General features: G+C 49.7%; 1 protein-coding gene across 4 annotated transcripts in view; it reads left to right on the top strand.

The window, feature by feature from the left end:
* The window catches only part of ESRRB (estrogen related receptor beta), a 194,821-nt gene that overhangs the window by 112,764 nt on the left and 57,244 nt on the right, over positions 1-24,813 (top strand). For 2 of the 4 annotated variants that reach the window (XM_058429542.1, XM_058429541.1), the window contains exon 2: positions 18,425-18,834. In XM_058429542.1, coding sequence (XP_058285525.1) covers positions 18,425-18,834 — 410 coding nt within the window. Of the gene's footprint in view, positions 1-18,424; positions 18,835-24,813 lie in introns of those variants that run through there. The other 2 variants (XM_058429543.1, XM_058429544.1) reach the window with 2 other exon arrangements.

The following is a 24,813-nucleotide window of genomic DNA, read 5'->3' as shown; positions in this document are numbered from 1 at the left end:
GAGTGCAAATCTTTGCCTTTCCACATGCCATGGAAGGTGTGGGGCCCACCTGACAATGTCTGGTGCCTCGATTGATTTTCCCATGTATAAATTAGGATGAAAAATCCAGAGTTATTTTGAGGAGTAAATAAGCTTATATATGTAAAGCGCTTTGCACATAGCAAGTGCTTAAAAAGAAAGGAAATGTAGTATTATTATTCGGTTATATAATATAGCAGCATTCGTGTCTCTCTTTTTCTTCCAAAGAGCTTGCACATCTGTTTACTCCATGTGACCTTACAACAACCAAGTGGAGTAGAGTAGTTTTTCTTGGATCCAGTTTACTGATGCAGCAGCTAAGATGCAGTGAAGTGTAATGACATGCCCAAGGCCACTCCACAAAGCAGCAGGGGCACTGAGGTCCCTGGAAGGCACAGGCTAGGTTAGGTGTATCCCAGTCTGGCTCACCCGCAGCCTTCCTGCCTGCCACTGCTGCCCCTCCAGCCCCCCTGTCACTCTCCTCCCTCCCCTCCCTGAGAACTGCTGTCTTCCCCAAGGACCCCTCACTTCCCAGGGAGGGAGAGTGTGGTTGGGCGCTGGTAGGGGGTGGCTCTACCTCTTCAGCCAGTGGCAGGGCTCTGCCATTGCCAGCAGCATCTTGCAGGATGAAGGTTGCATCAGTGAGCAGTAATTGAAATGCAAAATAACATTTTGATCGAGCCAGCAGGCTGTTTATTTATCAGATCAATAGTCAAAATGCCCCGTCTGGAGAAGCTAGTGTGATAAGTGACAGTCTTGCCAAGGGCAGTCCTGGTGGCTACAGTCCCCTCTCTCAAAGGCCTGGATTAGAAGGCCAAGGAGCCTGGGAGTGATCCCTACCTCTGCTTCTCCTTTACAGAGTGTGGGCACGCACATGCACAGCCCTTGCCACATTTCCTTCTTCTTTTTTTTTTTTTTTTTTTTGAGATGGAGTCTCGCCCTGTTGCCAGGCTGGAGTGCAGTGGCGCAATCTCGGCTCACTGCAACCTCTGCCTCCCAGGTTCAAGCGATTCTCTTGCCTCAGCCTCCGAGTAGCTGGGACTACAGGCACGTGCCACCATACCCAGCTAATTTTTTTTGTATTCTAGTAGAGACAAGGTTTCGCCATGTTGGCCAGAATGGTCTCGATCTGCTGACCTCATGATCTGCCTGCCTCGGCCTCCCAAAGTGCTGGGATTACAGGCATGAGCCACCACGCCCGGCCGACATTTCCTTGTTATATTCAGTTTACAGAGGAGATGACTGAGAACCATGTGGGCAGGGACGGCACCCTTGCTGTGGCTGCCAGGACCTGTACCCAAGACAGCTGAGATAACAGCACATATTTTCGAGCACTTACAATGTACAGGTGCCCAATGCTTCACATTATTGGGTCATTTACTCCTCAGAATAATTCTGTGAGCTACATATGTCTATATTACCCATTTTGCAGATGAGGAAACCAAGTCCTAGAGAGGTCAGGCAACAGTTGCACAGCAAGTCAGTGACAGGCCAGGATTCTGACCCAGGCGAGCTGGGCCCAGAGCCCTCAGGCCCAGGCCCTGTCAGTTCCCTCTCTCAAGGGCAGGGGGCCGTGAAACATTTCTGTTTACACAGTGGGGTTCTGGCTCTGAAGTCAGGCAACCCCTTTCCAGCCCCACTTCCCACAGTTTCTTTACGAATTACATCGATTTTGTGTTAAAATTGAGTTTTTAGCATTTTGAAAGCAGATGTCTCAATGAGTGGCTCTCAGACTCTAGCCTCTCTAAGTTGCCGGCCCAAAACATTAAGTGGCATGGGGTACTTACAAAAAACCAACCAAAACCAGAAAATAAGAAAAATGCATACATCTTTCATAAACTTTGTCTCATCTGTCACCAGGTGAGTATAATGGGCAATCTCAGTCATGATCCTCTGCCTCCCATCAAGTGTTCTCATGCCTCAGCCTCCTGTGCGCCACCACACCTGGCTAATTTTTGTATTTTTAGTAGAGACAGCGTTTCACCATGTTGGCCAGGCTGGTCTTGAACTTCTGACCTCAAGTGATCTGCTCGCTTTGGCTTCCCAAATTGCTGAGATTACAGGTGTGAGCCACCGCACTGTCCTTTCATAAACTCTTTAAACCAGGATGATCAGAATTTGATAGAAACTGATGGCAAGGTGGATCCTTTAAGAACTTTCATGGGCTCCACTGGACCCCAGGGGCTCTGTGGGTTCTGCTCCTGGGGCGCTGGTGGACTCCTTTTCTCGGACCCTGATCCTGTCCTGTGACTCACACCTTTGACTGTCACATCCTGAGGGAGTGCAGGCCTCGGGAAACTGTAATGGTTGTTTGACTGGGGTCCTCAGATCCCACCTAACCCTCCTTACTCATTCAACAAATATTTATTCTGCACCTATTGTGTGTCTATTCTAGACACTGGAGTAGGGCAGGAAAGAAAACAGGCAGCCTCTGCCATCATATACGGGGAGCAAAGACCCTGAGGTGGGAGTGTGACTGGTGTGGTCAAGAACCAGCCAGGAGGCCAGTGTGGCTGGGATGGAGTGACCTGCAGGGAGAGTGGGCAGGAGATAGCATGACAGAGGTTGGGGGGCAGATCCTGAGGCCTTCTGAGCTATGGAAAGGACTCCTGCTTCACTGGAGCCCCTGGCTGTCTTGAGCAGAGGAATGTTGTGACTTACTCCCCTTCGTGATGTAACTCATGACAGCGCTTTCTGGCTGTGTGGTCCCTGCCGAGATATTTAACGCCTCTGGGCCTCAGTTTGCTCCTCTGCAAAATGGGGGAAATGATAGTACTTCAACTAGTTGTTGCAAGGAATCAATGATTTACTAACCATTGTCCTGAGCATAGAGCAAGCCCTCCATATGTGAGCACTGTTGTCGTTACAGAGATCAGAACAGGATTCTCAGTTGGCTACAGTGGCCAGTCCCCATCTGTCCACCTGAGTTAAGATGCCTCTTTGTCATCTGCCCAGACTGCCCATTTGCACAAAGACCGAAAAACTGAGTCAGGATGAGCCCTAAGCTTCCTATGTGGGTTCTGCTCCTGGGGCGCTGGCTGACCCCGTTTCTTGGACCCTGATCCTGTCCTGGTGTGCACAAGGCCATGTAGAAAGGGCCATGGCCATGACCAGGGAGTGGATAGAAGTATTGTCCCCTTCATTGTGTGGGCCTGCACACTGTCCTTTGGGAATGCACGGGAGGCAGCAGTGAGGCCCAGTCACATGTGTGATCAGAGTGGAGGTCAGCAACATGAGCCAAGCACCTTAAACGTCAATTCCATCCTGGGTTGTATAAGCAGAAGTATAGTGTCTAGGATGAGGGAGGTGTCAGTACTGCTCTGCTCTGCACTGGGCAGAGCTCACCTGGAGAGCTGTGCTCAGTTCTAATGCTCTTTTTTGTTTGTTTGTTTGTTTGTTTGTTTGAGAGAGTGTCACTCTGTTGCCCAGACTGGAGTGCAGTGGCACAATCTTGGCTCACTGCAACCTCCACCTCCCAGGTTCAAGTGATTCTCCTGCCTCTGCCTCTGAAGTAGCTGGGATTACAGGCATGCACCACCATGCCCAGCTAATTTTTATATTTTTAGTAGAGATGGGGTTTCACCATCTTAGCCAGGCTGGTCTCAAACTCCTGATCTCCAGCGATCTGCCCGCCTCAGCCTCCCTGAGGCTCACACCTGTAAATCCCATTACAGGTGTGAGCCACTGCGCCTGGCCTAATGCTCTTCTTTAAGAAGAGAAGACAGAGCAGATGGGTTATTCTCAGAAGTGCAGGGGATGTTGACCCTGGTGAGGAGGGGGAGGATCCACAGGGAGCAGGAGCTGCCTTCCGCAGTCTGGAGGGCTATCTCATGGAAGGGCTTAGACTTGTTCTGTAGTTCCTGAGGGGTGGGGTTGTATAAACTGTAACTGGAAGCTCAGAGGGAAGAAATACTTTGACTTTTCACCAAAAAAACCGTTTATTTTTTATTTTATTTTATTTTTTTAGCATTCTGAGCAAGATGTAAATATTTGCTCCTGAACTAGTGATCTCCCTGTCACTGGGGTCTTTATAAGGCAGGTAGCCACATGGCTGGGATTCAGGGAAAGGGACTTAAGCATAGATGAGGGTGGGTTGGATGCCCTTTGAGGTCCTGGCCTGCCTGAGTGCCCCTGGCTGTGTGGGGGTTCTGCCTGCCCCTCCCTCCTCCCCCTTCTCCTCCCTTCCAGCAACGGATTTCCCTGCTGTCCCTCCAACATAGAGCTTTCCCTTTGTGGCCCCTCCCTCTCTTCTTCAGGCACCTGCTTAAATGTCACTTCCTCAGAGAAGCCCTCTCTGGCAGCTCTACCTGGATACTCCCCTGACCCACCATGCTGTGTCCTCCCTGCTGGTTTTTTGTTTGTTTGTTTTTTGAGACAGAGTCTCACTCTGTCGCCCAGGCTAGAGTGCAGTGGTGTGATCTCTGCAACCTCCGCCTCAGCTCACTGCAACCTCTACCACCTGGGTTCAAGTGATTCTCCTACCTCAGCCTCCCAAAGTGCTGGGATTACAGGTGTGAGACACCACACCCAACCCTCCCTGCTGTTTCTCATAGCACTCATCACTAACTGCATTGATACTATTTGGCTGTTTACTTATCATGTTAGTGGGGATGACACTTGGCATTATTTCATACAAGCCCAGTGTTTCAGTTGCTTAACACGGCAGAAGCAGGTCTTGCCCACAGGACATTTTGGTGAGGGTGTTTGGCAGGTGGCCTTTCACAAGGTGTTCAGGGGCCCAGGCTCCTGCTAATTTGTGGCTCTGCTATCCCCCAGGGTCTTGGAGCCCCCTGGCCTGAAGATGGGGGAAGAGAGAGGAATAGGAGACAGGAGGGGAGGGAGTGGAGTCGGGGAGGAGGGCAGGAGTCTGTGGGAGATTTTTATGGGCCAGATAAGGGAGTGGCTTATATTACTTTGCCCACATCCCATTGGCCAAGACCCAGTCACATGGCCATAGCCAACTGCCAGAGTGACTGGGAAATGTAGTCCTCCTGGTGTCTAGCAAGAAAATGAATTAACTTTTGGTGAACTCATAGCAGTCTCAGCTGCACTTATTTCTCATATGTCATTGAATGTATGACATCATCTATTGCAAGGGACACCATGATTTCTGGAACTACTAATTAAATTAAACTAAGACATGCCATTTATTTCAGGTGAATTCTGATTGCCAAGATGGTAAAATGTGAAAAAATGGTACAGCTCTGAGTCAATCAACTATGGTATTGTCTCTCCTTGAGGGCAGGGACCCATTCACCTTGCTCACCAACATATTCCCAGAGCTGCGAGAGTGTCGAGCATGCAGTAGATATTCAAAGAACAATAGTTGAGGCCAGGCACACTGGCTCACACCTGTAATCCCAGCAATTTGGGAGGCCGAGGTGGGAGGATTTTCTAAGCCCAGGAGTTCAAGACCAGTCTGGGCAACATGGGGAGACCCTGTCTCTACAAAAAAAAAAAAAAATTGTTTAAAAACAATAGTAGTTGAATGAGTGAATGAATGAAAGAGACAGTGTGTGAGCTACTCATTTGTTTAAGTGCGAGAAGCCCCCTTGAGTGAACTACAGCATCAGGGAATCAGGCCATGCTCGTTCACCTGAGCAGAGATGCTGCAGCGGCATGGGAGCAATTGCCAACAGTAACTGGGGCTTCTAGGACTCTCTGCCTTAATCGTTCCTTCTCTCTGCTGCCAGCTTCGATATTCTTCTCTCTCACTGCACATGGGAGGGAAGGATGACCTTGCTCAGCTCTTGAGCTGTCCATCTTACTGCCTCTGTCCCTGGAGAGGCAGCCCTGACACCAAAAATCTAATGGGAGAGACTCACTGGCCCAGCTTGGATCAGGAGCATACCCTGGGTCAATAAGCTGAGCCAGGAAGGTAGATGTAGGATGTCTCTAAGAATATGGCAATTTCTGCAGGAGCTGTGTGCGTGTGTGTGTGTGTGTGTCTGTGTACGTGTACATGCATGTGCACAGAGAGAAGGACAGGCAATGTATGTTGGGGTCAGATGTCCTTCCCAGGAGAGAAGCTAGTGCTTGGCAGTCTGTTCTAGCAGTGCCTGAATATAGGACCCCTTTGCCTGAAAAGGGACTGTGTCAGTGAAAGTAACGGGCATGCAAATACATAATGAAATGCATGGGTTGGAAGATGCATGGAAGGATGAATGACAGAAGGAGAGAGGGAGCAAGACAGTCTTACTTGCTTTAGGATTAAACATTTTAAATAATCTAAATGGAAGCTGTCTCCTCATTACTAAATAGGGATGCTAGAAACAACTCTTAATATTTATTAAGTACTTCCTGTATGCCAGGCATTGTTCTAAGCTCTTTTCTGCATTAACTCACTAATTCCCAAGACCACCCTGTTAGATGAATACTATGATGAATACTATAATTCACATCCCCATTTTACAGATGAGAAAACTGAAACATCTAGAGGTTAAATAACCCCATTCTTAAGGGGCAGAGCTAGGATTCAAACCCAAACAGTCCAGCTCTAACCACGAAGCTCTCTGGCCCAGCGCCATGGCTATTGTGAGGATTAAAGCCATCTGGAGGCTACTGAGTGTGTTCAATGACAGTAATTGGGTTATATATATATATTTGAGGCGGAGTTTTGATGTTGTTGCCCAGGCTGGAGTGCAATGGCGCAATCTTGGCTCACCACAACCTCTGCCACCCGGGTTCAAGTGATTCTCCTGCCTCAGCCTCCCGAGTAGCTGGGATTACAGGCATGCACCACCACGCCTGGCTAATTTTGTATTTTTTGTAGAGACGGGGTTTCTCCATGTTGGTCAGGCTGGTCTCGAACTCCCGACCTCAGGTGATCCACCCACCTTGGCCTCCCAAAGCGCTGGGATTACAGGCATGAGCCACCGCACCCGGCCATGAGGTAGGATATTTATGCCACATCACTGCTTGATATAGAGTGAAAATAAAAACAGATTTAAGAAAAGTTAAGCTAAATTCACAGATGTCAGAGCTCCAATAGCTACTGAAAAGAAGGATACTAGAGGTGTGTTTGGGGGCATATTCTGAGTTTTTGATGTTGTCCTTCCGTCAAACACACCCCTTTGTGGTGGTCAGAGCCCAGAGCTGGCCAAGGCTAGGTGGACTAAAGTGAGAACTACCAGGTACGATTGGGCCCTGCATGAGGACACTTGACTGAGAGGACCGAAGTGAGGGCTGAAGTTTCAAAAAGCCAGCAGCGGCCACTCTCCATGAGCCTGAGTTCTTGTGTGCTGGGCTTGGCCAGTGAACTGGGATCTCCCAGCTGTCCCGGGGCAGCCACTCTGCCTCCAATTGTCTCTTCCTGCCTTGGTAGAGCCTCTCCTCATTGTGATGCCTGCAGCCTGGAAAATCATGGATAAAAAGCCCTGATTGAAAGGCACTAATTACCCATCATTATTTTCCATGCCGTAATTTGTGCGGAATGAGATTTCAATCAGTTGTCGGGGATCAGCCTGGTTTTGACTAATCTTTCTAACGACAAGATGCTTAATTACAGATTTTTGCCTGAGCTCCAGACCGTGCAGAGGGAGGCAAGCTCTCGCTGAAGCCACCATGCTCTTGGGTCATTCTGCAGCCCTGGGTCCCAGAGGGCTCCTGAGGGGAGAAAGAGAAAGAAATCATTATGAAAATATTCCCGAGGAGGCCAAATAAAATGGCACCACCACAGAGAGGGGGCCGTGTTAGCAACATGGACATAGAGGGTATCGGGGGGCTGCTTTCTAAGTCAACTCATCCTCCAGAACAGGTCACCACTCGCTGTGTCTCTAGTGCCCCCATCAGCCCCAGCCTCCCCCGAAGCAGCCTGGCATTCTAGTTAGTAAGTTTGAGCAAGTCATTAGTTTCTTAGGGCTGTTCTATTATCTGAAAGTCACCAGGGTAGTCAGAAAAATCTCTGAGAACTTATGATTCAGTGACTCCAGCTGTGCTGAAGTGTGTGTCTAGAAAAATGTTACCTATTGTTGAAAGTTGAAAGATACACATACCCAAGATTCAATCACACAGGAGCGATTAAAAAAACACCGTCTATTAATACAATAGGCAGTTCAGGCCGGGCGCGGTGGCTCATGCCTGTAATCCCAGCACTTTGGGAGGCCGAGACGGGTGGATCACCTGAGGTCGGGAGTTCCAGACCAGCCTGACCAACATGGAGAAACTCCGTCTCTACTAAAAATACAAAATTAACTGGGTGTGGTGGCTCATGCCTGTAATCCCAGCTACTCAGGAGGCTGAGGCAGGAGAATCGCTTGAACCCGGGAGGCGGAGTTTGCGGTGAGCCAAGATCATGCCATTGCATTCCAGCCTGGGCAACAAGAGCGAAACTCTGTCTCAAAAAAAATAATAAAAATAAAAATAAAAATAAAATAAAATAAAATAGGCAGTTCAGACTACTCAGAGGGAAGGTCAATTTGAATTGATGAAAAATCTGAGTTTAAGTTTTATATGTGTGTGTGTGTGTGTGTGTGTGTGTGTAATTAATGGATCTCAGTGCACAGAATTGGATTCATCGTTATTGCTGGTTCGTAACACTTAACCATTGGCCTATTTGCCCCTTCCTTCCTGCCTGCCTGCCTTTCTGCCTTCCTGCCTTCCTGCTTTCCTGTCTTCCTCCCTTCCTTCCTTTCTTTCTTCCCTACCCTCCCTCCCATGTAATAAGTGCCCATGAATCTGTGTTCAACAGGAAAACTGGAACCTTGACAGTAATTCACATCTAGCCACACGGTCCTCCCCATCCTACCCTTCTGTTAGGGGCATTCTGCATTCTTTAATACTATTTTAAAGGAAATTTAGTTATAGTATAGTAGTTCCAGGTGCGTGAGGGGCTGATTCGTGACACATAAAGCCTTGCTGGAGGGTCTGAGGATCTGCTTTAATGGATAGCTCTTGACGGCCCCTGGTTAGCAAATTAATTATTGAAATGTACATAAGAATCTCTCAAGTGTTCAGAAACCATTTTTCTTCTGTGGAGTGGATTCCCATGTCAGGCTTGTTTATCCTCTTAATTTGCCCAGCCAGCCCCTTTCCCTCCTGGTCTATGGCAAGTTCCTTGCAGAATCATCCTCAGTTCTAGGTCTGGGGGGCTTGGATGAGGGAAGGGGTTTGCTGGGTTTAACCACAGGCCTGCCCACTGCTGGACTTTCTCAGAAGAATCACAGCCTCAGGCAACATCCACCGAGTGCTTGCTCGTCACCTGCTCTGTTCTAAGCATTTTGCCTTCATTGGCTCTTGCTCAACTCCATGAAGGAGGTGCTGTGATTGAGCCCATTTTACAGATGAGGACCCTGAGGTCCAGAGAGGATGACCTGGTTACTCAAAGTCGGCAGCAATCGGGGATAGAACTGGCACGTCTGCTACCAGCATGCAGGCTTATAGCCATTAAGTGGCCCAGCTGCTTGTTCCAGTTCTTAAATGCATGGCCCCAGCAGGGATGAGGCTCTGGGGGCCGTCCTTCAGCCTGACCCAGATTATTGGGTGTGGTGGGTAGATTCTACCCCATAGAGGAAAGCAACCTAGACGCTTATCAGGCCAGTCCACTCCTCTGTCTGCTGCCCTCTGACCAGCAGCAGGCCACCTAGTGTGGGATAGATCCTTGAGATTCCAGCATAAAAAACAATGAGAGGCCGGGCATGATGACTCATGCCTGTAATCCCAGCACTTTGGAAGGCCGAGGTGGGCAGATTACCCGAGGTCAGGAGTTTGAGACCAGCCTGGCCAACATGGTGAAACCCGTGTTTACTAAAAATACAAAAATTAGCCAGGCGTGGGGGCACACGCCTGTAGTTCCAGCTACTCAGGAGGCTGAGGCAGGAGAATCACTTAAAGCTGAGAGGTGGAGGTTGCAGTGAGCCGAGATGGAGCTACTGCACTCCAGCCTGGATGACGGAGCACGACTCCATCTCAAACAAAACAAAACAAAACAAAACAAAACAAAAAACCAATGATGATCTCTTGTTGATACCCTGAAATCTGTCTTCCTCTAGAGATCTAAGGCAAAATAGTTCAGCAATTTGAGTTTCATTCAGAAATTTTGAGATTCCCCTGGTCTCTGCATTACGAAAATCTTCAACCTGCTTTGTGGTCCAGCAGAGCAATGTCCAGCCAAGGCAGGAAGAGCCCCCCAGCAAGCTCGGCGTCACCTGGGGATCAGGCTGCGAAGGGAACAGGGTCCCACGCTGGCTACTGAGAAGGCCCGAGGTAGAGCTGGGTTGGGGCACAAGGGAGGCCGCGTTTAATCAGATGGGGGTGAAATTGAGGCCAGGGCAGAGCTTGCTAAGCTCCAGTTAGGAGATGAATCAAAGGGAAAATGATGCCCCAAGGGGCTTCGACCACTGACTACTGCCCTTTCAAAGGCTGCTTGGATGGGCGTCTGTTCCCTCCCCATGAAGAGTCAATAGTCATCGATCCAGTGGGGAACTGGGTCCCAGCCAACCACAGATGATGGACTTGACACTCCCCGCTCCTCCCCAGAACACAAGGGTCAGCTGCCTCCTGCCTCATCCTGCAGCTACTCCTCCTGGACACCGGCTCGGCCACCACCCCATGGCCACCTCTGAAATCTGAAGTGCCAGTCTCAGGCCTAGACGCCATCTCCCAACCTTCCAGCTTTCTTGCTGCTTCCTCCTGCTTGACCTCAGCCTCAGCCTCCCGGAGACCACCATCGCCACCTCTCCATTTTCTCCCAATCCTGTCCTTTCTGACATCATGCCCTTGTCCACCCTCTTCCCTCATACTTTTAAGTCACTGGTTCTCAGCAGTTTTGCTCCCAGGGAGACATTTGGCAATGTTTGTAGGTTTTGGCTCACATATTTGGGGGCAGGGTGCTATGGGCATTGAGTGGGCAGAGGCCGGGGTTGCTCCTGAGCATCCAGCAGTGCTGGGACAGCCCCACCACATGGAATCACTCAGCCCCAGATGTCAGTAGTGCCGAGGATGGAAACCCAGGTCTCAGCTGCTGGAGATGGGGCCCCCTTGCATTGTCGCACCTGCATCATGAGTTAAGGGGCCTGGAGAACCTTTGTGTCCCAGATTTCTGCTCCCTCCTTGTCCCACAGTTACTATTGCAAACTTTCCTCCTTCTCTTAGTCCTCCTGCCCTCCGGCTCTTGCCTTCACTTCCTGTCCCTCCTACTTCACAGAGTCACTACAGGTGAGTGGAGGTGGTGTGGGTGGGTTTGGGGGGTAAAGAGTGCCTCACTCAATGCCCCCCTCTGCCACCTACAAACTTCCCATCTGTACAGCCAACCTTCCCTCTCACTCTTACTGAATAAGCTATTTCTCTCTCTCTCTCTTTTTTTTTTTTTTTTTTTCTGAGACGGCGTCTCACCCTGTCACCCAGGCTGGAGTGCAGTGGCACAATCTCGGCTCACTGCAACTTCCACCTCCTGGGTTCAAGTGATTCTCCTGCTTCAGCCTCCCGAGTAGCTGGGATTACAGGTGCACACCACCACACCCAGCTAATTTGTATTTTAGTAGAGACGGGGTTTCACCATGTTGGCCAGTCTGGTCTCAAACTCCTTACCTCAAGTGATCCGCCTGCCTTAGCCTCCCAAAGTACTGGGATTACAGGTGTGAACCACCATACCTGGCCTGCATAAGCTATTTCTCTAACTGCACTCCAAATTCCTTGAAAACTTTTTATTTATTTATTTATTTTTTTGGAGATGGAGTCTCACTCTATCTCCCAGGCTGGAGTGCAGTGGCGTGATCTTGGCTCACTGCAACCTCTGACTCCTAGGTTCAAGCAATTCTCCCACCTCAGCCTCCCGGTAGCTAGGACTGCAGGCGCATGCCACCATACCCAGCTAATTTTTGTATTTGTAGTAGAGATGGGTTTTTGCCATGTTGGCCAGGCTGGTCTTGAACTCCTGGCCTCAAGTGATCTGCCCATCTTAGCCTCCCAAAGTGCTGAGATTACAGGTGTGAGCTACCACACCTGGCCGGATTCCTTGCAGACTCTTACAAGATCCTCTCATGATGGTATCACTTCTTCCAGTGGTACCCCACCCTTAAGAATCACATCCTTAAGAATCAACACCCTTAAGAATCACAACTGCACCACCAAAATCAAACCAAACTTCCCTGCAGATTTCTTGGGCCCTGCCTGCAGAGACGCTTCTTCAAAATATGACGTCAGTGGGATCAGGTCTAGGAAGCCACCTGTTCACCAAGCCCCTCAGCTGCCTCTGATGGAGACTGAAGTACAGTTTGCAAAAAGCTGACGTGGATTTTGTGTCTTCGGCCTTTAAGTGTTGATTTTGCTCTCTACCACTAATATTTAACATCGGGTAGCCATACGATTCATGATCTACTTTAGGGAGAGAAGTGGGGGCGGTGATGGTAATGACACTGGGCCAGCAGTAGGACCGAGATTGCTCAGGGCCAATTGGGAGGTATGGATACCTAATTTTTTTTTTTTTTTTTGAGACGGAGTCTCGCTCTGTCGCCCAGACTGGAGTGCAGTGGCGCAATCTCAGCTCACTGCAAGCTCCGCCTCCCGGGTTCACGCCATTCTCCTGCCTCAGCCTCTCCGAGTAGCTGGGACTACAGGCGCCCGCCACCACGCCCGGCTAATTTTTTTGTATTTTTAGTAGAGACGGGGTTTCACCGTGGTCTCGATCTCCTGACCTCGTGATCCACCCGCCTCGGCCTCCCAAAGTGCTGGGATTACAAGCGTGAGCCACCGCGCCCAGCCAGGATACCTAATTTTTAAATATCTTAAATTCCTTACATTCTCAACACACCCCCTTCTCATCAAAGAAGCTGACAGTTAGTACCGACAACAATAACGAAACATTCCTTCTCCACACCACAGCCTCCAAGTCCAGGAGGGCGTGCTTTGTTTACAAGGTAGCTGGTGCTGCCTGAAAGTGTTCCTGAAGGCACCCCTGCTCCGCCCAGTACTCTACCCTTCACGGCCAATTTTCCTGAAAGAATTGTCTGCATTCACTACTTCCAGCCATTGCAATGAGGCTTCTGTCCCCACCATCGGTAACCCGGCTCTGGTGAATGTCCCCAGCCACTTCCTGACTGCTAAGTGCAGGGATACTTGCCCCTTCTCACTCCACCTGACCTTATAGGATGGAATCTGCTATCCACCGCCCTTCTAGATGGCTCTGCTCATCCCATTTCCATGACATGCTCTATTTTTTCCTTTTCCCACACCTCTGGTTACATCTTCTCTGTCTTCTTGGACTTCTTTCCCTCTGTCCTGCCTTTACTTTTTTTTTTTTTTTGAGACGGGGTCTCCGTCACCCAGGCTGGAGTGCAGTGGCACAATCTCGGCTCACTGCAGCCTCTGCTTCCTGTGTTCAAGCAATTCACCTACCTCAGCTTCCCCAGTAGCTGGGATTACAGGCATGTGCCACCACGCCTGGCGTGAGCCACTGCACCTGGCCTGCCTTTAAATTTTTCATTTGAATGAATGAGCACATGAGGTCCTGGGGGATAAAGACAGATGGAGGGAGTGGGCAGGTCTCCCAGAGGGTCTGGCCTCTCCAGCAACTTTCTTTCCCCTGCCTGGTGCATCAGGAACCAGGCAGCCCAAAGAGCACTGTGCCTCTCTCCCTGTCTGCTTCTAGAGAGTTCTCTATTCTGACACTTTATAGGTTAAGAAATAACAGCGAGGCTGGGGGTGGTGGCCCATCCTGTAATCCCAGCACTTTGGAAGGTTAAAGGTGGGGAATCACTTGAGGTCAGGAATTCAAAACCAGTCTGGCTAGCATAGCGAACACCTGTCTCTACCAAAAAAACAGAATACAAAAATTAGCCAGACGTGGAGGCACTTGCCTGTAATCCCAGCCTCTCGGGAGGCTGAGGCAAGAAAATCACTTCCAACCAGGAGGCAGAGGTTGCAGTGAGCCGAGATCGCACACCTGCACTCCAGCCTGGGCGACAGAGCCAGACTCTGTCTCAAAAAAAAAGAAAAAGAAAAAAAAAAAGAAGAGCAGTGACAGGATTCCAGGGTTTGGAACTCTGGGTGGCAGTCAGACATTGTCTGCATTTTGGGGGGTTGGAAAGATGAGGTCCCTGCCTGAAGCAGCTCTTACCTAGGCCTGGTAGCAGAGAGGCAGAGTGCTGTGAAGCAACGAACGTGGACCTGCAGTCAGGTTCGGACCGCAGCTTCTCCCAGGACTCAAGTGAATGGGACAGGCTCCGAGCTCCAGCCTTTTCCTTCTGTAAGGTGGGGATAAGAGGGCAGAGCAGACAGGCTGTGAGGATTAAATAAGATGGCATGGAAGAAGGTGTCTCACATGCAGCTGGGGCCTGATGGGCAACCGCTAGTATCATCCAGCCTCTGAGAGGGGCAGCTGGGCCGCTCCTGAGAGTGAGGAAAACATGCAGAAGAGCCTGGAAGGAACTTTCAACCCAGAAAAGAAGCTGTGGCCTTCTGGGGGTCTTCATATAGTGTGAAAATATGAAGAAGGAGAGAATGAATGAAGCAAGACCAGAGGCACCGCAGCAGTGCCCCCATCAGCATGGCACCCGCATGGCCCTTTCTGGCGCTCTGTGCACTTGTGATGGCTCAGTGTCTGTTGTTCCTACGAAAGTATGAGCGTCTTGAGATCATGAGCTGCGCCTGTCATGTTCCCATTATCTGGCCAGCACTTGGCACATAGTAGGTGCAAAAAATACACATTGACAGTTCCTGGAAAAGGCATGCTGAGAAGGCCAAAATAAGTTATGGAAATGAGGTGGGGCGCGGTGGCTCATGCCTGTAATCCCAGCACTTTGGGAGGCCAAGGCAGGTGGATCACCTGAAGTCAGGAGTTCGAGACCAGCCTGGCCAACATGGTGAAACCCTGTCTCTACTAAAAATACAAAAATTAATCAGTCGTGGTGGTGGGCGCCTGTAATCCCAGCTTCTCAGGAGGCTGAGGCAGGAGAATCACTTGAACCCAGGAAGCAGAGGTTGCAGTGAGCCGAGATCATGCCATTGCATTCTAGGCTGGGTGACACAGTGAGACGCCATCTCAAAAAAAAAAAAAAAAAATCATGGAAATGAGAAAGCTGGAGGACTGAAATTACTAGACCCCCCCTGAGTTGGGACTCAGGCTCTAAATTAATAGCGGGCTTCCTGCACCAACCCTGATAGTTAATAGCGGGCTTCCCACACCAACCCTGATAGAGGCCAGCATCTGCTTTGCTTCCCTCTCAGCCCTGAGGGTCTTCATCCAGGGCCTGGAGGTGGGGCCCAGACACTGCAGGATGCAGGATGCTTTGCACCCTTCTGAATCAAGGAGGGGAGCAGAAGAGGAAACCGAGGCTTGGGGAGCAAACCGCTGCCCACTTTGGTGTCCTTCAGGGTTGTCCAGCCATGAGACGGGTGCGGGGAGGCAGTTGGGAAAACTGCGGCCTGCCCTCTCCTGGGAGGGGCTGGGAGCTTTCCGTTTACTTTCCTTGGGGCAAATGCCCCTTATCCATCAAGGCACAGATCTGAAACAGGTGACATAGAGCACTTGCTCACTACATCATCGCTGCGGTAATTACTGTTTATGTCAAGTGTCTCCTGAGATCTCTGGAAGGTTTGGGCTGAAGGCCCCTGGGATCTGGGAGCTGTCTTGCTCAGCGGGGTTTTTCACAGTGCCCTAGGGTCTTCCGTGAAAAGCAAAACCTAAAGCGGCCATCAGGAAAGCAGGAGGGGTCAGCACTATCCTGCCTGCCTCGTGGAAGGGTGCCTGAGGAGCAAGGTGCGCCCCTGCCGGCTCATCACATGGCCCTGCAGATGATGGCCTGCCAGGCTGATGGTCTTTCCTGGGGACTCCACTGGTGGTTGGGAAGAAAGTATGTGGCAGTGCCCAGGGAGATGATCACAGTGATGTAGAAGGGCCTGGAGGAGATTCTCAACCAGGGGACTGGGGCTTATAGGAGGGTGTCTCCGAGGACTCAGGGACATTCCACGGGAAACAGAAGAGACCCAAGAGTCTCTGTCTTCACACACTGCATTTTGGGAGTTGGTGAACTTCTGGAGAGTAGGAGCCTTAGGTTATCTTTTATCTTTGTGTCTGTAGCTCCCAGCTTCTGGTCTATGGGAAAGTGAGTTCCTTGACTCCGGCCATAGTCAATGGCAGCCCCTCAGGAGGGGTTAATGAATGAATGAACGAATTTTTGAAACAGAGTCTTGCTCTTTCGCCCAGGCTGGAGTGCAGTAGACCGATCTCGGCTCACTGCAACCTCCGCCGCTCAGGTTCAAGTGATTCTCGTGCTTCAGCCTCCCGAGTAGCTGAGACTACAGGCCAGCGCCACCATGCCCGGATAATTTTTTTATTTTTTGTAGAGATGGGCTTTCGCCATGTTGGCCAGGCTGGTCTTGAACTCCTGACCTCAAGTGATCTACCCGCCTCAGCCTCCCAAAGTGCTGGGATTACAGGCCTGAGCCACTGTGCCCAGCCAGCAGGGGTTAATTTGTATTAATCATTAATGAGACTAGGGACAGTGGAGGCCTCTCCCCATCATAAGGTTGCACAGACACATTTTGTGGCATTGCTATTTGGCCATGGGTTGCAAGATTCGAGTGGGCGCTGTGGGTGTGATAAGAGGGAGAGACCATCCCTGCCACCTGAGAGTCGTCTTCCCGTTGGCGGGCTGTCCTATGACCTCCCTATCCTTTGCTCGTCTCCAAGATCTTTCCTTTTTTCCTTTCACCTGCTCCAGGCATAAGCATGAGCCTCCTCTCTACCTCGATAGGGGAGGCTCAGGGAGTGAGGCAGCCTGTTAAGGACAGGGACAGATTAACACCACCCAGGCCACCCCCAGACCCAATCCTGGCTGGAATATGACCCACAGCTGGGTTTCCCTGAACACACACCTTAATCTCCCAGGTGTGAACTCAGCTGTCTTTCTTGTCTATGTTGAGAGAAGGACAGGTCCTGTCCCTTCATCCTGGGAGCTGGGATATGGGAGGGGAACACCCTTGCCCGCCTTCTCCTCCACCAGCACGGCCGGGGTGGAGGGGCTTGGTTTACGGGAAACATTCTGTTATCCCACACAGTGATCTTGCCATACTGGTAATTTACCTGGACTTTGTGGGTGGGTGGGGAGGCTTAGTGGGTAGAAATAGCTGGGGGATGCTCAGGGTTGGGGTTAGAATGCTCCCTCAAGCTTTCCAATGGAGACATGTCTCTTGGGGGACAGGCAGGCTGGGTAGAAGCTGGCCTACTCGGGGTCTAGAAAGGAAAATGAGAGCGGGGGGGTTTGGGAGCCATCTTCCAGACATGCCTTCTGGTACCAAGCCTGGACCAGTGGCAAAACCCAGAGGGCAGCCAATCTGGCTGGTACCTTTGCCACAAGATTCCTTCTTGAATTGGCCAAATGACCTGTTGCCTCTGGTTCCAATCTTAGTGAAGGTAGGGGTCCCAGGGAAGCTCCAAGCCAGGTCACTGTACTTAGAGTCTCTGGGCCAAAGCCGGACTGCCAGGACTGTTACATTATAGCCATTGGCTGGGTGCGGTGGCTCACACCTGTAATCCCAGCACTTTGGGAGGCTGAGGTGGGTGGATCACCTGAGGTCAGGAGTTTGAGACCAGCCTAGTCAATATGGTGAAATCCTGTCTCTATTAAAAATACAAAAATTAGCTGTGCATGACGGCGGGTGCCTGTAATCCCAGCTACCTGGAAGGCTGAGGCAGGAGAATCGCTTGAACCCGGGAGGTGGAGGTTGCAGTGAGCCGAGATTGGGCCATTGCACTCCAGCCTAGGCGACAGAGCGAGAGTCCATCCCCCCCCCCCAAAAAAAATTGTAGCCATTGTGTATTACTGTTATGCAGGAAGGTTGGCCAAACATTTTGGCTGAGTAGTTTCCATCTTGTGTTACCCTCAAACTAGAAATTTGCAAAGCACTAGGGTGCCTAATCTGAAGGTTTTTTGTTTGTTTGTTTGTTTTTGAGATAGGGTCTTACTCTACCACCCATGCTGGAATGTAGGGGTGCGATCATAGCTCACTGCAGCCTTAAATTCCTGGGCTCAAGCAATCCTCCCTCCTCAGCTCCTGAGTAGCTGGGACTACAGGCATACACCATCATGCCAGGCTAATTTTTTTTTTTAACAGATGGGGTCTCCCTATGTTGCCCAGGCTGGTCTCAAACTCCTGGCTTCAAGCGATGATCCTCCCGGCTCAGCCTCCCAAAGTGCTGGGATTTACAGGTGTGAGCCACCACACCTGGTCCGCTGAAGTTTATTGATCAAAATAAAGTTTCTTTGAGGCCTCCTAAGGTTCTGGAGGTAATGCCAGAAACTTGCTCCCAGCTGTGCCGAGGGGAGACCAGTTGACCTTCCCCACCATTGTTTTATCGCACCAAAGCCTTAGCATAGAGCCCTTCCCAGCCACCCTACCTGCGGGGCTGGACCCGCCCGCCACACCCACCGCACCTTGCTGGGGCTGACTTCCCAATTTGTGTCCACAGGCTGCTGAACAGGATGTCGTCGGACGACAGGCACCTGGGCTCCAGCTGCGGCTCCTTCATCAAGACTGAGCCGTCCAGCCCGTCCTCGGGCATCGATGCCCTCAGCCACCACAGCCCCAGTGGCTCGTCCGACGCCAGCGGCGGCTTTGGCCTGGCCCTGGGCACCCACGCCAGCGGTCTGGACTCGCCACCCATGTTTGCAGGCGCCGGGCTGGGAGGCACCCCATGCCGCAAGAGCTACGAGGACTGTGCCAGCGGCATCATGGAGGACTCGGCCATCAAGTGCGAGTACATGCTCAACGCCATCCCCAAGCGCCTGTGCCTCGTGTGCGGGGACATTGCCTCTGGCTACCACTACGGCGTGGCCTCCTGCGAGGCTTGTAAGGCCTTCTTCAAGAGGACCATCCAAGGTGCGTGGTGGGCCTCGTGGAGCCTGGGCGCAGGGTTGGGGGTGGCAGCCTTGCCTGCGGGTCTGACAGAAGCCCTGGGAATTCCCAGAGACTGCCAATTCTGGGCGCTGTTGGAGCGGTACTTCTGTGGGGCGCCTTTTCCCTTGCTCAGGGCTTCTCGTTCTGAGACTGGACAGCTGCAAGGCTGTTGTTGAGATGACATGCGTTCTCCACCCACTCAGTTCCCCCATGCAGAGCCCCAGAAAACCAAAAGAAAATCCACAGGAATGCCAAATCCTGGGTGCTTCTCACCGGTATGGAGTACACTGTCAAATGTGTGTCCCTCAAAAAGTTTATTTTGTGCGGGGGAAAAATATAACATAATTTGCCCTGCAATTCCAGACTTATGGGACATAGAAAGCGTCCCTCACCTTGTTTTTGTCTTACTTATACAAGTAAAACGCCAGACGTGGTGACTCATGCCTGTAATCCCAGCACTTTGGGAGGCCAAGGCCAGAGGATAGCTCAAGGCCAGGAGTTGAGACCAGCCTGGACAACACAGTAAGACCCCGTCATTGTTATTATTTTTTTAAATTAATGCATGGTGGCACACACTGCTAGTCCCAGCTACTTGGGAGGCTGAGGAGGGAGGATCATTTGAACCCAAGAGTCTGAGGCTGCAGTGACTTGTGATGGCACCACTGCCCTCCAGCCTGGAAGACAGAGCAAGACCCTGTCTCAAAATAATAATTAAAATAATAATATGTGAGTATTTTCTCATTGTAGAAGACTCAGACCTGTTGGAATCAGGACAGGAACTCACCCTGTCTGGATCCCAGTTTGACCTATTTTTTAAGACCTACCTTCCTTCCTTCCTTCCTTTCCTTCCTTCCTCCCTTCCTCCCTTCCTCTCTCTCTCTCTCTCAACCCATCCTGTCTGGATCCCAGTTTGACCTATCTTTTAAGACCTGTATTTTCTTTTTCTTTCTTTCTTTCTTTCTTTCTTTCTTTCTTTCTTTCTTTCTTTCTTTCTTTCTTTCTTCTTTCTTTCCTTCCTTCTTTCTTTCTTTTTCTTTCTTTCTTTCTTCTTTCTTTTCCTTCCTTCCTTCCTTCCTTCCTTCTTCCTTCCTTCCTCTCTTTCTTTCTTTCTTTTTCTTTCTCTCTCTCTCTCTTTCTTTCTTTCGATGAGAGTCTTGGACCAGGCACACTGGCTCACATCTGTAATCCCAGCACTTTGGGAGGCCAAGGTGGGCCTTGAGGTCAGAAGTTCAAGACTAGCCTGGCCAACATGGTGAAACCCCGTCTCTACTAAAAATACCAAAAAACAAACAAACAAAAAATCAGCCAGGTGCGGTGTCACATGCCTGTAATCTCAGCTACTAGGGAGGCTGAGACAGGAGAATTGCTTGAACCCAGAAGGCGGAGGTTTCAGTGAGCCAAGATTGGGCCACTGCACTCGGGCCTGGGTGACAGAGTGAGACTCCATCTCAAAAAGAGAGAGAGATAAGGGTCTTGCTATGTTGCCCAGGCTGGAGTGCAGTGGCTATTCACAGGCACAATTATTGCACACTGCAGCCTTGAATTCCTGGGCTCAAGCCATCCTACCACCTCAGCTTCTCAAGTAGCTAGAATTATAGTGGCTGCCACCACACCCATAAGCTTTTTTTCAATACATTTACATATCAGCTGAGTCACATTCCAATGGCCATGGGTGGCAGCCTCTTTCTGTGCGTGCTAGAGTGAATCACTCTGACAAAGGAGTGCAAGAACCCTGGTGGGTCGCTCTGTAAAGTCACCATGAGGTGAATTGGGGAGAATAAATTGGGGAGAATGGTGGGCCTGCCCCCACAGGGCTGTTATCAAATTCATGGCAGAGAGAGACCGCTGGGACCGCTGGTGCACGTCACCACACCCAGTTAATTTTATTTTTAATAGAGATGGGGTCTCACCATGTTGCCCAGGCTGGTCTCGAACACCTGGGCTCATATGATCCACTTGGGCCCACTTTGGCCTCCCAAAGTGCTGGGATTACAGGCCTGAGCCACCATGCCTGGCCGATAGCTGTGACTGTTAATTGCATCAGGCCCTGGGTAGAGCACTTTCATTCAGTTAGTCAAGCATCTGTTGAGCACCTACTAAGCACCAAGCCAGGCTGTAGGTGCTGGTGATAGGACAGACAAAATCCCTACTCATGCAGATCACTGCGATGAGCTGGTGCCATCCCACTGGCACAGAAACTGCAGACCAGACAGGAGAACACCCAGGAACCACCCATCCTGCCCCTGCATCAGATCCCTCTCCAGGGCCCTGCCTCGCTGTCCCCAGAATGTACCCACCCCATTCATTTCCCTTTTAGAAGAGGCAGGCTAAGCTCCCCCGGGATGATTCTGTTTATTCAACAAATATTTATGTGTTTAAGTTTCTTCAGATGGCAATCTATTTATGAAACCAATTGAGGACATTAGGATTGGATATATTTCCACTTCCACATATGAGTTGAGATGGTGTGGTGCATTGGCTACCACCAGGGCTCCTGGTCAGAGTTCCATCGTCCCCTTATAGCTGCACCTTGGGCATGCTGCCTGTTCCTCTCTGTGCTTCAGTCACTTCATCTAAAACGTGAGATATCAGCTGGGCGTGGTGGCTCACGCCTGTAATCCCAGCATTTCAGGAAGCCGAGGAGGGTGGATCACTTGGGGTCAGGAGTTCCAGACCAGCCTGGCCAACATGGTGAAACCCTGTCTCTACTAAAAATACAAGAATTAGCCAGGCATGGTGGCAGGTGCCTGTAATCCCAGCTGCTTGGGAGGCTGAGGGAGGAGAATCACTTAAACCCAGGAGGCAGAGGGTGCAGTGAGCCGAGATGGCACCACTGCACTCCAGCCTGGGCAACAGAGCAAAAACCCATCTCAAAAATAAATAAATATATAAAAATTTAAAAAATAAAAATAAAAAGTGAGATATTGTTCCTATGTCATAGAGCTGTTAAGAAGCTTACGTGAGTTAATATATATAAAGCACTTAGAATATTGCCTAGCACCTAGTAAGTGCCAAACAAATGTTTGTGATTATTATTTTCACTTTAACAATATAATTTAAGACATATTATGAAAACAACAGACACATTTATCTTATAGAATAAGCTTCTGTAATCTACATATATTTAAATAAAACAATAATTGTTTTGATCTAACAGGACTCAGATTATTTTAGCTATTTTAGTTATAAATTTCTTTTTTCTTTTCTTTTTCGAGTCTCACTCTGTCACCCAGGCTGGAGTGCAATGGTGTGATCTTGGCTTACCACAACCTCTACCTCCTGGGTTCAAGTGATTCTCCTGCCTCAGCCTCCCAAGTAGCTGGGATTACAGGTGCTGGCCACAGCACCCGGCTAATTTTTTGTGTTTTTAGTAGAGATGTGGTTTCACCATGTTGGCTAGGCTGGTCTCAAACTCCTGACCTCAAGTGATCCACCCGCCTCAGCCTCCCAAAGTGCTGGGATTACAGGCATGAGCCACCGTGCCAGGTCATAAATTGATTTTTTTCTTAAATGAGCCCTTTAAAAAAAAAAAAAAGATAAAAAATTCTAGCAGTGCAAAACAGTAGAGCAAGTTTTCCTGAAACCCCAGACCTCAGTTTTCTTAACTATCCAAGAAGGACCCCTTTACCATCTTTGTCAAGCAAATATGTTTTGAGCATCATCTGTATCAGGCACTGTGCTGGCCTCCAGGACATAAAAATGAACGCACCCTGGTCTCTGCCCGCTTTATACACCCTGAGTCTGAGTTTGGGGGAAGGCCCTGGGATCTCTGTATTTGAAAAGCACTGCATGGTGATGCTGCCTCTTGCCTCAGCCAAGAATAAGAACCTCCAGTCTGATGGTTTTTACACAAATCATTAGATATTTGACAAACATAAAATGTTTAAGTCAACTGAAGTTACCGAGATAACATTTTCCTTTCTAAATTGGAAGGCGGTCTTGGAGAGGTTGCCATTATTTTAGACTCTTTGAGGTCAGTTTTTGAAGAATTGCTTGTTAGAAGACAGTCACGTTTTCTTCTCACCATGTTGTTCTTAGACAGGCTGGAGAGTTTTGAATCACATTTTTTGAAAGCAGAGGTTAATGTGTGTAAACTCAGAAATCCTATTGCATGCTTGACAGAGGCCCAGGTGTCTGCGAATGTTCTCAGCAAGTCAGGAGTCCACATGAAAGATTTGTAAATAGTCTTAATTACTTGCCACCGTGAATAGGATAATGATCTCTCCGTAGAAGACAAAAGACAAGCAGCAGCATTTGTGCAGTTGGAACTGAACTGCTACAGCCTCTTCTCTTTCTACAAGGAGAGTTTCAAGTTCGTAACCAGAAAGAGGTTTATATTCAGGACAGGGAAAAGTAAACTCAAGGCTGACAGACTGCTCTGGTTATTTTATTAACTCTTTGGTTTTGCTCTAACAAAGATTTAGGTTTTGTTGTTGTTGTTTGTTTGTTTTTGAGACAGAGTCTTGCTCTGTTGCCCAGGCTGGAGTGCAGCAGTCTCGGGTCACTGCAACCTCCACCTCCCAGCTCAGCTTCCAAGAAGCTGGGATTATAAGCATGCACCAACACGCCCAACTAATTTTTGTATTTTTAGTAGAGACGGGGTTTCATCATGTTGGCCAGGCTGGTCTCGAACTCCTGACCTCAAGTGATCCTCCCACCTCAGCCTCCCAAAGTGCTGGGATTATAGGCATGAGCCCCCATACCCCGCCAGATTTTGTTGTTTCTAAACGTAGCAACTGTAGAAAATCTGGAAAACTAGGAAAAGTACAGAGAGGAGAAAAATGACCCAGAATTGGACAACCACAGAGACAAACTCAGAAGTCAGTGAGCATTCTTTGAGTCCCTCTCTGAGTAAGGTGCAGAGGGGGAACAGGAGAGAAAGGGACGTGGTTCTGTCCCTAAGAAGCTGGAATCTGTTGTGGTTTTTTTTGTTTTGTTTTTGTAGAGATGAGGCCTTGCTATGTTGCCCAGGCTGATCCCAAACTCCTGGCCTCAAGCAATTCTCCCACCTCAGCCTCTCAGAGTGCTTAGGATTAGAGGGAGGAGCCACTGGGCCTGGCCCAAGTAGCTGCAATCTACTGCTTAGTGCCCGTGAGTCTACAGGCGTAGCACTGTGCTCCAAACCAGGACATAGTCTCCTAAGCACCTAATTTCAGGCCATTTTTTTTTTGAAGTCCTATTATGTGGACAGAGGGCTTAAGTCATGGAATGAACCATTCACGAGTGCCTGTAAATGCTTGGAAAGCTCTGAAAAGTGGGCCAGGTGTGGTGGCTCCTGCCTGTAAATGGCAGCACTTTGGGAGGCTGAGGCAGGAGGATCCCTTGAAGCCAGGAGTTCCAGCCCAGCCCAGCCTGTGTAACAAAGCAAGACCCCCATCTCTACAATAAATTTTTTAAAAATTAGCTGGGTTTGGTGGCTCGTGCCTGTAATCCTAGCTTCCTGGGAGGCCGAAGTGGGAGGATTGCTTGAGCCCAGGAGTTTGGAGGCTGCAGTGAGCTATGATCCTGCCACTACACTCCAGCCTGGGCAACAGAGCTGGAGTTTCTTAAAAAAAAAAAAAAAAAAAAGGGGGGCCGGGCGCGGTGGCTCACGCCTATAATCCCAGCACTTTGGGAGGCCAAGGTAGGTGGATTACCTAAGATCAGGCATTCAGGACCAGCCTGGCCAACAGGATGAAACCCTGTCTCTACTAAAAAATACAAAAATTAGCCGGGCGTGATGGCGCATGCCTGTAATTCCAGCTACTCAAGAAGCTGAGACAGGAGAATTGCTTGAACCCAGGAGGCAGAGGTTGCAGTGAGATCTTGCCATTGCACTCCAGCCTGGGCAACAAGAGTGAAACTCCGTCTCAAAAAAAAAAAAAAAGAAAAGAAAAGAAAAGAAAGAAAGAAAGAAAGTAAAGAAAAGCTCTGAAAATCATGTTAATCATGTTACCTCACACCCTCCCTCTTCTTTAGATC

Source organism: Hylobates moloch, unplaced genomic scaffold (genome assembly GCF_009828535.3).
Source record: "Hylobates moloch isolate HMO894 unplaced genomic scaffold, HMol_V3 SCAFFOLD_16, whole genome shotgun sequence".
In the NCBI taxonomy this organism is placed as follows: Eukaryota; Metazoa; Chordata; class Mammalia; order Primates; family Hylobatidae; genus Hylobates; species Hylobates moloch.
Note: the sequence above shows the minus strand (reverse complement) of the source record. Positions and strands in the feature narration are given on the sequence as shown.